Raw genomic sequence first — 13,271 nt, forward strand, 5'->3', positions numbered from 1 at the left:
GTGAGCACCTACTACATTCTGAGACTGGCTTAAGCACAGGGGAGGCAGATTTTATACCTGGCAAAGTCCTTGTTCTCCTGGAGCTTACATTCACCCAGCCATGTGTCCTCCTGGCCTTGTTCCATCCACCTAAAAGTTTCCTTCTCACTACTGCCTGCCAGGCTCTGTGCTGGGTTTTGCAGGACAGGCATGGCAGGACGTGGGCAGGTTGAGCCAGGTGGTTCTGGGAGGTGGGGGAAAGCAGTGAGTGCTTTAGAAGTTTGAGAGATGCCACCATGGGCCAGGGGCTCCCCAGGGAAAGGTTTCTCAGTGTATGTGTCAGTGGACAGGGAGATGCCAACCACTGGAGACATGAAGGACCCAGGCAGGGCGTACCAGTGAGGAATCCTTAGATCGCAAGTAACAAAACACACTACCCCAAACCAGAAAGGCATTTATTGGTTCACATAACTGCAAAGTCCAGGTTTGGGATGAGCTTCAGCAGTGCCTTGATTCCAGGGCCAGAGCACTGCCCCCTGGATCTTCTCACTCACAGTGCTGTCACCTCACCTTCTAAAGCTTGAGATGAGGAAGGAGTGGCTCCAGACCTCACATCCCCTTCAGCTTCAGTTTCATGCCTCTGTTCTAGCATGTTCTAGTTGAGTTGCATTTCACCAGCTCTGCTTGGGTCATGTGCCCATCCCTAAATGCGTTACTGAGCCAGGGAATCATCAGGCCGTAACTGGATGAGTTGACTCATGCTCTACCCAATCTCCACCCAAAGCACAGGGCAGATGACCAAGGAGTGATTTCCCAGCACCAGCAGGATTCAGTTACACAAGGGTGAGGGGATACCTGGCTGGAAAATGATCCCTGTTCCATGAGGGAGCTGGCAAGCCCAAAAGCAAAGAGATGGGAACATGCAGGAAACAACAAGGAGTGCCTGGCATCTAGGAAATGAAAATGGGGATGAAGGAGCAGAAGGGAGAAAAGGTGTCTGGGATCCTAACTGTGAAAGCTCCAGCCTTAATGTCGGACAAAAGTTCTAGACTTGATGGTGCAGGCTCCCGGGAGCCCTGAAGGCTCTTGAGAGCAGGCACAGGAGGCAGAAGGAGGCATAGGCTCCTGGGTCACCAGATAGACGTGTTCACTCTGCCTCTCACTTGCGGACTCCCACAGGTAGAGCACCTCTGGCCCCTCCTGATTGCCAGAGCCTGGAGCCACCATTTAAAAATATCACAATAATATTTCCCCAACTGGGCCTGTTGGGTGGTGGGCCTTGGGCTCCTCCGAGGGAGATGGACGTGATGGCCTGATTGCTCTGGCTGCTGGGTGTAGATCAGATGACAGGAGAGCAGGACAGGAAGCACAGAGGTCAGCTGGGAAACTACTGCAGCAACTCAGGCCTGGAAGGCAGTGAAGACAGTGGAGGGAGAAGGCAGGAGTGAGTACGTGCTGCTGATGGCCAAGGACCAAGAACTGACCACCGAGTTCGCAGCAGCATGGTCACTGAGGCCTCTGAAGACAGGACTCTGGAGCAAGCGCAACTGAACCAGGTCCCATCTGCTCTCACGGACCGTGGTCTGGCCGCTCAGGCTGAATTTTTCCCACATCCCCCTTGTTGGGGATGTCCTCAGCCTGCCTTTCCCCAAGGTCATTCATGCCAGTTATTTCTTCTTGGGTAGTGAGTCTGCTACTCTCAGAACAGCTGGACAGTGGGGCCTGGGCAAGGTGAGGTGCCTGGTGCCGTCTGAGCACAGTGGCCAGGAAAACCTTGAGGTGCTGGCGGAAGCGGCGGCTGGAGAAGGTGTAGAGGACCGGGGCGAAGCCGCAGTGGAGGAAGGCGATGCTCTCTGTCACCTGCAGTGCGTAGTCCAGGTGCTGGCTGACCCTGCAGTCCCCGAAGACTTGCAGGTCCAGCAGTGAGTGCAGAAAGAAGGTGAGGTTGTATGGGAACCACAGCACAAAGAAGGCCACCACCAAGGCTATGGTTATCCTTAGAGCCCGGCCCTGGCCTGGGGGCTTCAGCCTGACCAGGACAGAGCCAATGCGGGAGTAGAAGAAGATCATGGCAAGGAAGGGAAGGAGAAACCCCAGGAGGTTCTGCTGGAAGCGGAGGAAGAGTTTCCAGATGGTCCCATGCCCCCCGAAATCTGCATAGCAGTTCCACACACCCAGGGGGTTTTCATGCATCCTCACAAAGATCATGTCAGGGATGGAGACAGCCAGGGCCACAGCCCATACACTGGCAGCAAGGAGCAGGCTTTTGGCCCGGGTCCTCAACCTGTGGTGAGGCCAAGCACAGACAATCTCCAGGTACTTGTCCAAGCTCATACAGCTAATGAAAAAGATGCCACTGTAGAAGTTAATGGTATAGAGGGTGCTCACCATCTTGCATAAGAAACTCCCAAAGACCCAATGCCAAGCCACAGAGATGCCCCAGAAGGGCAGCGTCACCACAAACAGGAGGTTGGAGATGGCCAGGTTCAGCAGATAGATCTCTGTCATCCGTCTTTGAGGCACGTAGCGGAGCAAGACCACTAGAAGAAGGAGGTTTCCGCCCAGGCCCAGCACAAAGATCAGGCTGTAGAAGACTGGCAGAAAGACTCTGCCAAATGACATCACCTCGTCCTTCCTGCAGAGCATGAAGGCCACCTGGTCCAGGTAGTACTCATAGTCATAGAAGGAGCTGCTGTTTTCAGAAGTAGCCACCTTGGTGGTGGGTGGCAGAGGGGAGGCGGTGGCAGCCATGCCCAGAGGAGGCACCTGGTCCTGGAGCTCTGCAGGCCAGAGAGCAGTGGGAGAGACACAAGATGAACCCAGGCATTCCATTCCTTTCTCCAAACCCACTTTTGCTACTGCTCTGGGGTGTCCAATAGACTCTTCACATTTACATCAGTACCTGCAGTCTAGCAAGTAAGAGCACAAGTGTGGGGAGCCCAAGTCTACCACCCAATAGTTATGTCACCTTGGGTAGGTGTTTTCATAGTATTCACTTCGTTTATTATGATTTCTCTTCTTTATTGTCTCCCTCATCCTTTATAGACTGATGTCTTTCACGTTTTTCTTTATTACTTAGGGATACCAATTCACCCATTTATTATGTCTACATTCTCTTCCTCTTGTGTGGCTTATAATTATTCTTCTTTGTGTGGCTTATAATTTTTTTTAAATGAGAGCAACTCCTCAGTAGGACTTGCTTGTTCTATAACTATCCAGTGTGTCCACTCTGGCTTTGAGGTCTCTTTGCTTCTCTCTCTTGAGGATTTCTCTTGCTTTTGTCATTTTAAAAATATTTTATTTATAAGTATTGAGTTTTATATCAGTATTTTCACATGTAAATATTTAACATATAAAAAATATTTTATCTAGTATTTGTAGCCGAAAGGTGGGATCCACGTTGGTAGACTCAGAATCTACTAAACCTTTCTATCCCTCAGTTTCTCCATCTTTAAAATGATATTAATAATAGTGCCTACTTTGTGGGGTCTTTGTGAGGCTTACATATGATAATTCATGCAGAGTATTTCAAGCTCTATGAAGAATGCTCAGAACATAGGAGGCACTCGATAAACATTAGCTTAAATTCTTGCTCAGCCCAGAGCTGAGTTCATCATTTCCAAACCAGCCTCTTCTCCTCTCCTGTGTCTATCTAACTGAATGGCACTACCCACCACCCAATCATCTAAGACTGAAATGTGGGAGGCATCCCAGATCCCTTCCTTACCTCCGCTCATCACCACCCTGAGTCACTGCCTTTCTTACTGCCTTCTGAATACATTTGCTATCTCCAGGTCCCATAAAAATATATACATGATACTCTTTTAATATAAAAATTAAGACAAATGAAACAAATGTGTGTACACATATACTGTGAAGGAGTTCAAAGACAGGGGAAAGACAGGCACAACTTTCAAGATGGCAGCTGCCTGGGCAGGAGAAGCCAGAGACATGGGATGGGGGTAGATCACCATCCATGGACAAGTTCCCTCTTGGCAGTGGTTTCCCAGGTTTGAACTGTACTATTAAAAATCATTTTTAAAAGAATTTCTCATATGAGGTTCATTGGAGAGCCTCATATGAACCAGTGATAAAAGTCTGTCACAAGGGGAGGGTATAGCTCAGTGGTAGAGTACCTGCTTAGCATGCACGAGGTCCTGGGTTCAATCCCCAGTACCTCCATTAAAATAAACAAACAAACAAACCTGGTTATCTGCCGCCCCCCCCCAAAAAAAACCCCATAAAACTTTTAAATTAAAAAAAAACAAGAGTCTGTCATGAACCAAGTATTTGCTTAATCCTGCTCTGTGTACCAAACGGAGAGAGACTTCATATTCAACATATTAGATTGTTCGCCATTGGGGAAGAGGGTTTAGGGAAGAGAGAGGAAGAAGGTAAAAAAGAATTTGTGGCCCAAGCAGGCAGTCATGGACAGCCACCAGTAGGGTTTGTAGGCTGGCAATGATAATGGCCACAAACCAAGAAATACAAATCAACTCCACCGTGTACCTCTGCACTTAATTTTTAATTATTTGATTCCAGCGAGGTTGAACTTTTTAATATGTTCAATGCCAGTTTGTATTTCTTCTGTGAATGACTTATTGTTTTAATGGGTGGGATTCTCATTTTATAAGAGGTTTTATATAGTAAAGATTTTACCTTTTTACACATATATTGCAAACATTTTCCCCAGTCCTTCCTGGTAAAAGTTTTGTCTATTTTTTTTTCCAGGTAGAGTTTTGAAAGAAATATTGACTCAGGCCCTGAGCTGACTCTTCTAGCATCCCTGACACTGGAACCTTACGGCTGATGGAAATATGTAATCCTGCTGAGGCAGAACCTCCTCCAGGGGAGCCCTGGGGTCCTCCCACTCCTCAAGCCTCTGTCCCACCCTTGGGCTCTTGTCAAATGGCATCTGGGCCAGATGTTGGGGAAACTCACACACACCCTGTCCCCACCCCAAGACCTCAGCATGGGCGGCTTTGTCTAGGGCCAGGCTCTGCTCCTGACTGGTCTCAAGAACTTGGCCCTGTGCCTTCTTTTTTCAGTCCTCCATTCCCCTCCTGTGCATCTGGGGTCTCCTGTTCCTGAGCCCCTTCCTTTTCCAGGCAGCAGTAAGGAACCCCCAGCACATCTGGGAGTCTGCGAGCTGCTGGGGTTGGAAGAAGAGAGTGCCCTTCTGCCCTTGGGTCTGATTACGGCGTATTAGTCAGGAGTTTCAGGAGTGGCCACTAAGTAAACACCAATTCTTCCAGTCTGTCAGCCCCGACCTTGATCCTGACCTGGCCTCTCAAAGTCCCTGACTTTTGCTTTAATAAACAATCAAGTCTGATGATTGCTTTGATTAAAGCCAGAGGTCAGGGTCAGCAGGCCCCAGGCTGGACCAGGTCACTTTTACAAGGCTCCCTTCACCTAGAACACTTTGTTCCCTTCCCTCTCAGGGCCTCTGGCCTCCAGATCTTTCACCCTGGGACTTTTTCCACATCCTCTAGACCTTAGGGGCCACCAGCCCCTCACATCATTTTCACCAATAATACCAACAAAGATGACAACAGCAACCGGCACCCGTACGTGCACCTGACAACTGACCAGGCACCGTCATATCAACTGTGGTAGTTCTGTAAGGCAAGCCAGGAAGGAATCATCAACCCCATTTAACCCAGGAGCAAAGTAACTTCTCCACAATTACACAGGAAGTCACAGAAATTCAGACTCAGGAATAGTGCCTTGTCCCTGGTCCCATTTCATCCTTGGCTTCTGTCCTGCCCTGTCCAGCAGTTACCAAAAGGGACCACCGAGAAAGGTGATTTGAGCTCAGGAGGTCTTGGTTGCCCTGGTTTTGCCCTCAATGCTTGGTCTAGACTCTAGATTCCACCATTAATGCCCCTAAGGCTTTACTGAGCCTCTTTGGGAACACACGGCCTCCCTATAGACAACAGAATAGCCTCCCAAAGATATCCACATTCTAATCCCTGAAACCTGTGAATATGTTACCTTATATATCAAAAAGGACTTCGCAGATGTGATTAAGGATCTTGAACTAGGGAGAGTACCCTGGATTATCCAGGTGGGGCCTCTGGAATCACCAGGGTCCTTTATAAGGGAAGCAAGAATGTCTGAATCAGAAAGGGAAATGTGACAATGAAAACAGAGGTCAGAGTGATACAATTACAAGACAATGCATGCAGGCAACCTCTAAAGACTAGAAAAAGCAGGGAACAAATACTCCCCTGAGCCTCCAGAAGGAATGCAGCCCTGCTGACCCATTTTTAGATTTCTGACCTCTAGAACTTTAAGATAATACATTTGTGTGGTTTTAAGCCACTGAATTTGTGGCAATTTGACACAGTGGCGCTAGGTAATACACTTTCTGTGACCCTTTGTATCCTCTGAATATCAGACTGAGGAAATGAGAGTGCATCATGTCTACCTCCTTCAACTTACAGATGAGGAAATTAGACTCAGACAGAAAACAACTTGTGCAAAGCAGACAGTGAGTGGGGGTATCAGTTATTCACATCCTAATATGAATTAGCAGACAGTAAGGCAACCCCAGATGAAGCTCTGAAGTAGAACCCTGGGGAATCCAGAGAACTAGATAGAGGCCAGAGAGGGAGGCTTCAAGGGGGAAGGACAGCAAGGACAAGGTCAGCTGAGCTTCCCCTGCAGTGAAGCCAAGGGCACAGAGGCACACCACAGCTTGTCTCTGGGGCAGTAACATCATCCACCCACTGGCTTCCTGAGGCTGCTGGCCTGGGCTGGCTCCAGCTTTAACTTACCAAGAATCTGGCTAGAGAGTAATGTCTTCTCCTGAGGATCCAGGTCTCGCTTCCCGAGGCCCCTCAGAGTGGTCCAAGTTGAGGCAATAAAAGAGAGGATATGGCTATGTTCATTTAGACTGGAAGGTGGCCATGGTAGCTGATCTCCATCTGTGAGCTGGACATTCACATGTAATGTCCTCATTTAATCTGGGAAGCAGTACTGTTATGATGCCCATTTTCCAGACAAGGAAGCTGAGGTTTGGAGACGTGAAGCCCAATCACCCATAGCTTGAGATCAGCAAATGATGGGCTCAGGATTGAATGGCCCTAACAATACAAGCTAGAACTAAAACAGAGAAGAACAAACCTGACTCCATATTGGCTCTGGAGCCTGAGTTTAGTCATGCTGGCTCTGCACCTTTTTCTCATCAAAAGGTAAAAGAATGACACCTATAGCCTGAAATATACATAATAACCCTTTCTCCAGGCTCTGCTTCCCAGGCTTGACCTTTAAAGGCATAACACTTTTCATTCATATAGAAATAAAAAGTTGCAGAACAGAAAATAACATTTGTCTTGTTGAAGATTTACAGCATCGTCGTGACCAGACCCACAGGGACAGGTGCAAGAACAAAGGATTATTACATCCCCTCCAGGGTCTGGTCAGCACCAAGAAGTCTGCAACAACCAGCCACACACCCTCCCCTTTTAGTATAAAAGAAGCCTGGATTCTAACTCAGGGAAGATGGTTCTTTGGGACACTTGTCCACCATATTCTCAGTCTGCTGGCTTTCCAAATAAAGTCACTATTCCTTACCCCAACACCTCATCCCCAGTCCTGCAGGGGAGCAGTACGAGCTTCGACTCGGTAACAGAGCTGGTGATGCTTTTCCCCCAGCTCCCCTTTTCAACAAGGACTAAACTTGAACTTGAAGGATGAGCCTCTGAGAGTGGGACTTCTGGAAGGCAGCTATGCTCACCACTATACCACCAACGCCTCGAGAGTGGGACTTCTGGCCTCATCAACAAGTGGAAGAGAAGATTCAGAGTCAGCCATTGGCTGGGGCTGGCTCCTGCCAGCTTGTGAGAGCTCCTAATGTGACATCTGGGAGGCATTCAACAAATGATCATGGAATTAACCAATTCTGCATTCAGTAATAAGTCAGTCACTTGAAATTGGTCATGGTGGGAATATTTACACCATGGCAAATGCTACAAATTGGAGTTGCCTTACCTCACCCACCACTGCTGAGAACTGGTTGCTAAGCCTCTACCACCATACTCCTGATCAGGACCCGGTAAGGGGAGGGTATAACTCAGTGGTACAGTATGTGCTTAGCATGCAAGAAATCCTGGGTTCAACCCCAGCACCTCCATTAAAAATAAATAAGTAAATAAATAAACCTAGTTACCTCCCCACCAAAAAAATTATAAGGACCCTGTGGAGCCTCATCAAACCTGCATGTCTTGCTGTCTCCCTATCTGTGACTCTCACCACCTTCCCTTTTCTACCTTCCACATCAGTCCCACAGCAGCCCTCCTCCCCAGCTGAGAGCCCTCGCGGACAGGGTCACATGTGGGTCCCCTTTCAGGTGCCCACAGCACATCCATGCTGAGTGTGCTGTCCATAGTGCAGCTGAGACCAGTGGACAAACAAACAAGATCAAACGTGACCCCAAGAGGCCACACCAGCTTTCATAATATAAAACAAAGAATAACATTTGAGATCACTTCCAGTGCACAATAATTTTGCTGACTTCCTTGGAAAAGGATTTGGAAATCGTATCCATTCAAATGCAGTATCAATCCTCCCATCCAAGAAGCCTGCGCTGACCGCTGGCTTGGTGAACCCTGCACCCCAACCCCACCAAGCACTCACAGAAGGTCGCTCCTCAGCCTTAAATTCACCTCCTGAAAGAAGAGTCACCTTCTGAAGATCACTTGCTGGACTGGGGATTCCCAAGGGTTGGAACTCCCCCCAGCACAGGGGTGGCAGCTGAGAGGCAGTCAACAAATGACCATAGAATTAATCAGCACAGTCACTCCTCTCCCTCCCTCCTTCTCTCTCCTCATTTTCCCCTGGCTTGATTTTCTCCCTCCCCTACTGGTGCCCTGGACGCCACCAAGCCCAGACCCTTCTTCTGTAAATTATTTCTTCAGCCTGGGCAAGCTCTGGCACATCAGCCTTGGGAGCCCGTGACCATGGAGCATGACCAGCCCAGAGCCCCTGATGTTTCCATTTGAGCCAAGTTCAAGTGTCACTTCTTCCTGGCACCGCCTCCCTGGACCAGTGCCCCAGGAGTGTGCCCTATGGCCACCCCCAGCTCCCTCCCCGAGAAGGCTCCCTTGATTGCTTTGGGAGAAATGGGGTCAAAACAGAGTCCCAAGGTTGGACTTCACCCTGGCTCAGCTTGTGATGGGCCCCCTTCTGCCTATAATTCTAGCATTCCCATACTGTATTCCTGGCCCAGCTGCGGCTAGAAAAATTAAGGTGTGACTTGTGAAGTTACTCACACCCCAACCACAATACCTGGCTGCAGAAAGCTCTCTGGTGTTGGGGTACAGGTGGCAGAAAACTTGTCTTTATTGGAGCTGGTAATAGCATTGGGATCTATTTTCTTCCTCCTGGATTTGGTGACACACTAGACATTAAGCTCTACTTTGTATATAAGAACAACAATAATAATACCGACCACTCACATAGCACTTACTACGGGCAGGCTCTGTTCTTAGAACTTTACATGCATTAATTCATTTCATCCTTGCAATAACACTCTGAGGCAGGTACTGTTATTATCTCCTATTTTCCCTGTAAGGAAACTGAGTCACAGAGAGGCTAGGGAACCTGCCCAAGGCCACACAGCTAGTGAGCAGCAGAGCTGGGATTTGAACCCAGGCCCAGAGTCTGGGCTGGTTCATTAAAAGACAGAGGTGAAGGCTGGAGACTAGAAATGGAGAAGTGACAGGAGACCATGCTGCCATCACACAGAATGCTTAAATGGAAGGCTGATTGTGGGGCTGATGGTGCGTGAATGGAAAACAGGAAAAGGAACTGGGGGCCACATAAGGAGGACATGAGGTAAGAAGTCCAGTGCCACGGAAACAGTACACAGGCCGAGAACTCCGGAATGACCAACTCAGTGTGGGCAGAGGTGGGTCTCCGCTCTACTGCTCAGTTTGAGATGCCCCTGGGCTTAAACCTTCAGGTCCTGCCAGCCCCAAGACAAAGTCAGGGCTTCCATCCTGAGCCCTTGACTTTCAAGAGGCTGTTTTCTCATCATAAAATAAGTAACACAGCAAAGGATTTCATGGTGTTAAGTGTGGTGCAAACATTATAACAGCTAACACCATGGAGTCCTGATGATGTGCTCGGCGCTAGGGCAAGGAGCTTTATATATATTAACTTATGTAATCCTCACATTTACCTTATAGAAGTTAAGTACTATTATTAGCCCATTTTATAGCTGAGAACACTGAGGCACAGAGAGGTTAGGGAACTGGCCCATGGTCACAGAGCAAATGAGTAGTAGGCCAGGAATTAAACCGTGAGGTCATGATCTTAAACATTAAAATACATTGCCTCTCAAAGAAAAAAACAAGTCAATTGTGGTGCCCCTCACCACCCCCTGTCACACTTTGTATATCTTAAGGTACTTACTGCTCACAACAACTTTACGACCTTATGAGACAAGTACTATCATTAGTCCCACTTTACAAATGAGGAACTGAGGCTCAGAGAGGGGGAGCAACTTGTTCAAGGACACACAGCAAGTGCGCAGGATTAGAAATCAAGTCCCTGTAGTCAGCTCCAGATCCGGTGCCCTGCACCACACACTAGAAGCTCTGCTGCTGTGAGCCCTCTCCTCACACTCGCAGGACTGACAGCAGCCCTCTGCATGGGCTTCTGTGGGAAGCATGGCATTTGGAGTCATTGTGATGTACACAACACAATGGAAACAACAGTAGCCAGTCCTGACATTTACCTGAAGCTCTTTTACATCCCGGGCCTTGGAAGTCTTCCTGGTCCCTCTGTGAAGAGGTGAGCAGGTGTCACCTCCCTAATTTCACAGAAAGCCCAGGGCCACACCACAAGCCAGGCCGACCTGACCCTAGAGCCCTGATCGCTAAGTCCTGGATGGCTGCACATTCTCTCTCTCTCTCGCTTTACTTTTTCAACACGCATTTTTTTCTGATTACAAAAGCAATATATGCTCAATGTAAAATGTAGAAATACAAGAAAAAAATAGAAGAGAGATTTAAAAAATTCCCCATAATCCTACCTGTCTCCAAAATAAACCTCGGGAACATATTGGTGTATCTTATCTGTTTTCATGCCCAGAGCCCCATCTGCTGCACTAACTCCCCTGGATTTGTGGAACCACAGAGCCTGGCTGGAAGATAGTGGCCTTATCTGGTCGCCACAGAGCATGGTCCCCTTGCTACCTCCTGACAGACATGCCGCCTTCTGCTCCCTGGGATAAGTGAGACCTGCCCGTTCCCCATGCTCCCTGGGACCCCACATCACTCAGTGTTTCCTGGCTCTTATCGGGAAACAAGGATGTTTGTGACATTGATAAAATCACAAGAGCAACCCTTTCTCCCAAAGCTTATTTCAGTTAATTGAAACTGAGCAATTTTAGAGCACAACTCTTCAAGGAGCTGCTGCTGCTGCTGCTGCGAAAGAAGGTGTGATTATTCACATCTTTCCTGAATCACTTTTGCTTTTTTCTTTTTTGCCTCTCTTGTGGTTGCCTGAAATTTCACCACTCATATTTGCACTGCAGCATTATGCTGGGGTCAAAATGAAATATCTACACCATTGTCACCACCCCCAGGAGGGTGGTACACTCGGCAGGGTGCTGCATGGAAGAACAGATGGCTGAGTAACCCTGGGCAAATTACTTAATCTCTCTGAGCCTTAGTTCTCTCACCTATAAGATGCTTTCCTGGTGGTGTTTTTATAATAATTAAATAAGTGCCTAGCACATAATGATTGGTTCCCTTCCAGGCCCTAAAATGACACTTGGCTCAAGCTGGGATGAATATGAGAGGATCCTGGGACAGTTGGAGGCAGATGAAGGGGGCTGAGAACTTGGCCGGAGAGTCACAACAGAGGATGGAGGGCACAAGGGGAAGGGGCAAGGGGACAGCCTAACGCCAAAGCTGCTCCAACAGTTGTCCTAGAGGGAAAGCTCCACACTCATCCTGGTTAACTCCTCCCTCTCCCCACACCTGTCCTCACTCTCCAGGGCACTGGATCCAGTCTCTCCCTGTGGCCCCTGCACAGGACCCACCCCATTCCAAAAGCAGCTCTAACCTACCAGAGCCAGGCCTGCTTGCGTGGGGATGTCCACCTCGCACCCAGAAGGAGAGCAGCAGCACCTGGGACCTTCTTCCTCAGGGAAGTACAGAGGGAGTGATTCTTTTTTATAAGCTCTTCCTCTCTGGACAGCTTCCGGCATACATCCTGCTTTCTGGCTTTGCACTTGCCCCAGCCCCACCTCAGCCGCACAGCCGCAGCCCCACCTCAGCCACACAGCCACAAGCTGTTTTCCTCATTGAAAATGAGTCAAGCTCAAATGACTGTCCCCATGAAAGAGCATCCCCCCCTCCCCAAAGACACTCTAACTACTTTGGAAAACATGTATCCCCAACTACACTTCTCTGGAACAAATCCCCCCTGCAGCTGGGCCAAGGACACTAACAGCCTCAGTCCAGACCTCCAGGCCTTTGCTTACCCTGTCCTCTATCCAGGTGGCCTTCCCGACCTAAAGCTTCATTGATCCTGGATCCCTCCCCAGCAGGATCATACCCCCCATCTGCCCCCAGCTCTTCTTCCTGGACCATAGCTCCCTCCAAGCAGCACTGTGTCTGCTTCACCTACAGTGTCAGCAATATTCTCATCTCTTAGACTTTCCAAACCATCTTCCCTCTCTCCCTCTTCCCTGTGCCTCCTGCCCCTCCCACCAAAGAATGTATCTCTGTATAGCCAGCTGCCTCTTTACTTGTCTGTTTCCCTACTGGGTCATGAGCTCCCAGGGCAAGGACCATATCTGACCCACCAGCCTGAGCCCAGGGCCAGGCAAGAGCAGAGACTAAATGAACAAATATATGTGTGCGCACACTGCCTGCCGTAAGCTTGGCAGTATGAGGGTACCCCTCTGCCAAAACAGCATCTGTGGTCCAGGGTCAGTGTCTCAGCCACGTTCACCTCCAGCCCCACTACTAGCCTGACACATGGCAGGTGCATGGTGAATGCTCGTTGCTTCTACCTGATCTGAGCAGTAATAGAATAATGTCAGGTGGTTACAGGCACCGGCACTGGGGTCACACAGACCTGGGCTTGAATCTGGCTCTGTATGTACCTGCTGTGTGACCTAGATATGATGGTTTCATCTCTCTGAGCCTTGGTTTTCAGATTTTATTGGGGGTGGGGATGGTGCCTCCCTCAGACAGATATAATGAGAACTGAATGTCCCCAGGGAGGTACTTAGACATTTGCCTCTCTCTGGGGCCAATAGGCCACCCAGA

General features: G+C 48.9%; 1 protein-coding gene across 8 annotated transcripts in view; it reads right to left on the reverse strand.

Moving 5' to 3' along the window:
* Nucleotides 1–417: 417 nt before the first annotated feature.
* ACKR2 (atypical chemokine receptor 2) overlaps nt 418–13,271 on the reverse strand; it is a 54,946-nt gene continuing 42,092 nt past the window's right edge. For 4 of the 8 annotated variants that reach the window (XM_014556419.2, XM_032459111.1, XM_032459113.1 and 1 more), the window contains one exon: nt 418–2,759. In XM_014556419.2, coding sequence (XP_014411905.2) covers nt 1,549–2,730 — 1,182 coding nt within the window. In that variant the 5' untranslated portion in view covers nt 2,731–2,759 and the 3' untranslated portion in view covers nt 418–1,548. Of the gene's footprint in view, nt 2,760–5,973; nt 6,073–6,758; nt 6,899–8,619; nt 8,873–12,061; nt 12,201–13,271 lie in introns of those variants that run through there. The other 4 variants (XM_032459114.1, XM_014556417.2, XM_014556418.2 and 1 more) reach the window with 4 other exon arrangements.

The sequence above is a fragment of the Camelus ferus genome, chromosome 17, assembly GCF_009834535.1.
Source record: "Camelus ferus isolate YT-003-E chromosome 17, BCGSAC_Cfer_1.0, whole genome shotgun sequence".
Lineage (NCBI taxonomy): Eukaryota > Metazoa > Chordata > Mammalia > Artiodactyla > Camelidae > Camelus > Camelus ferus.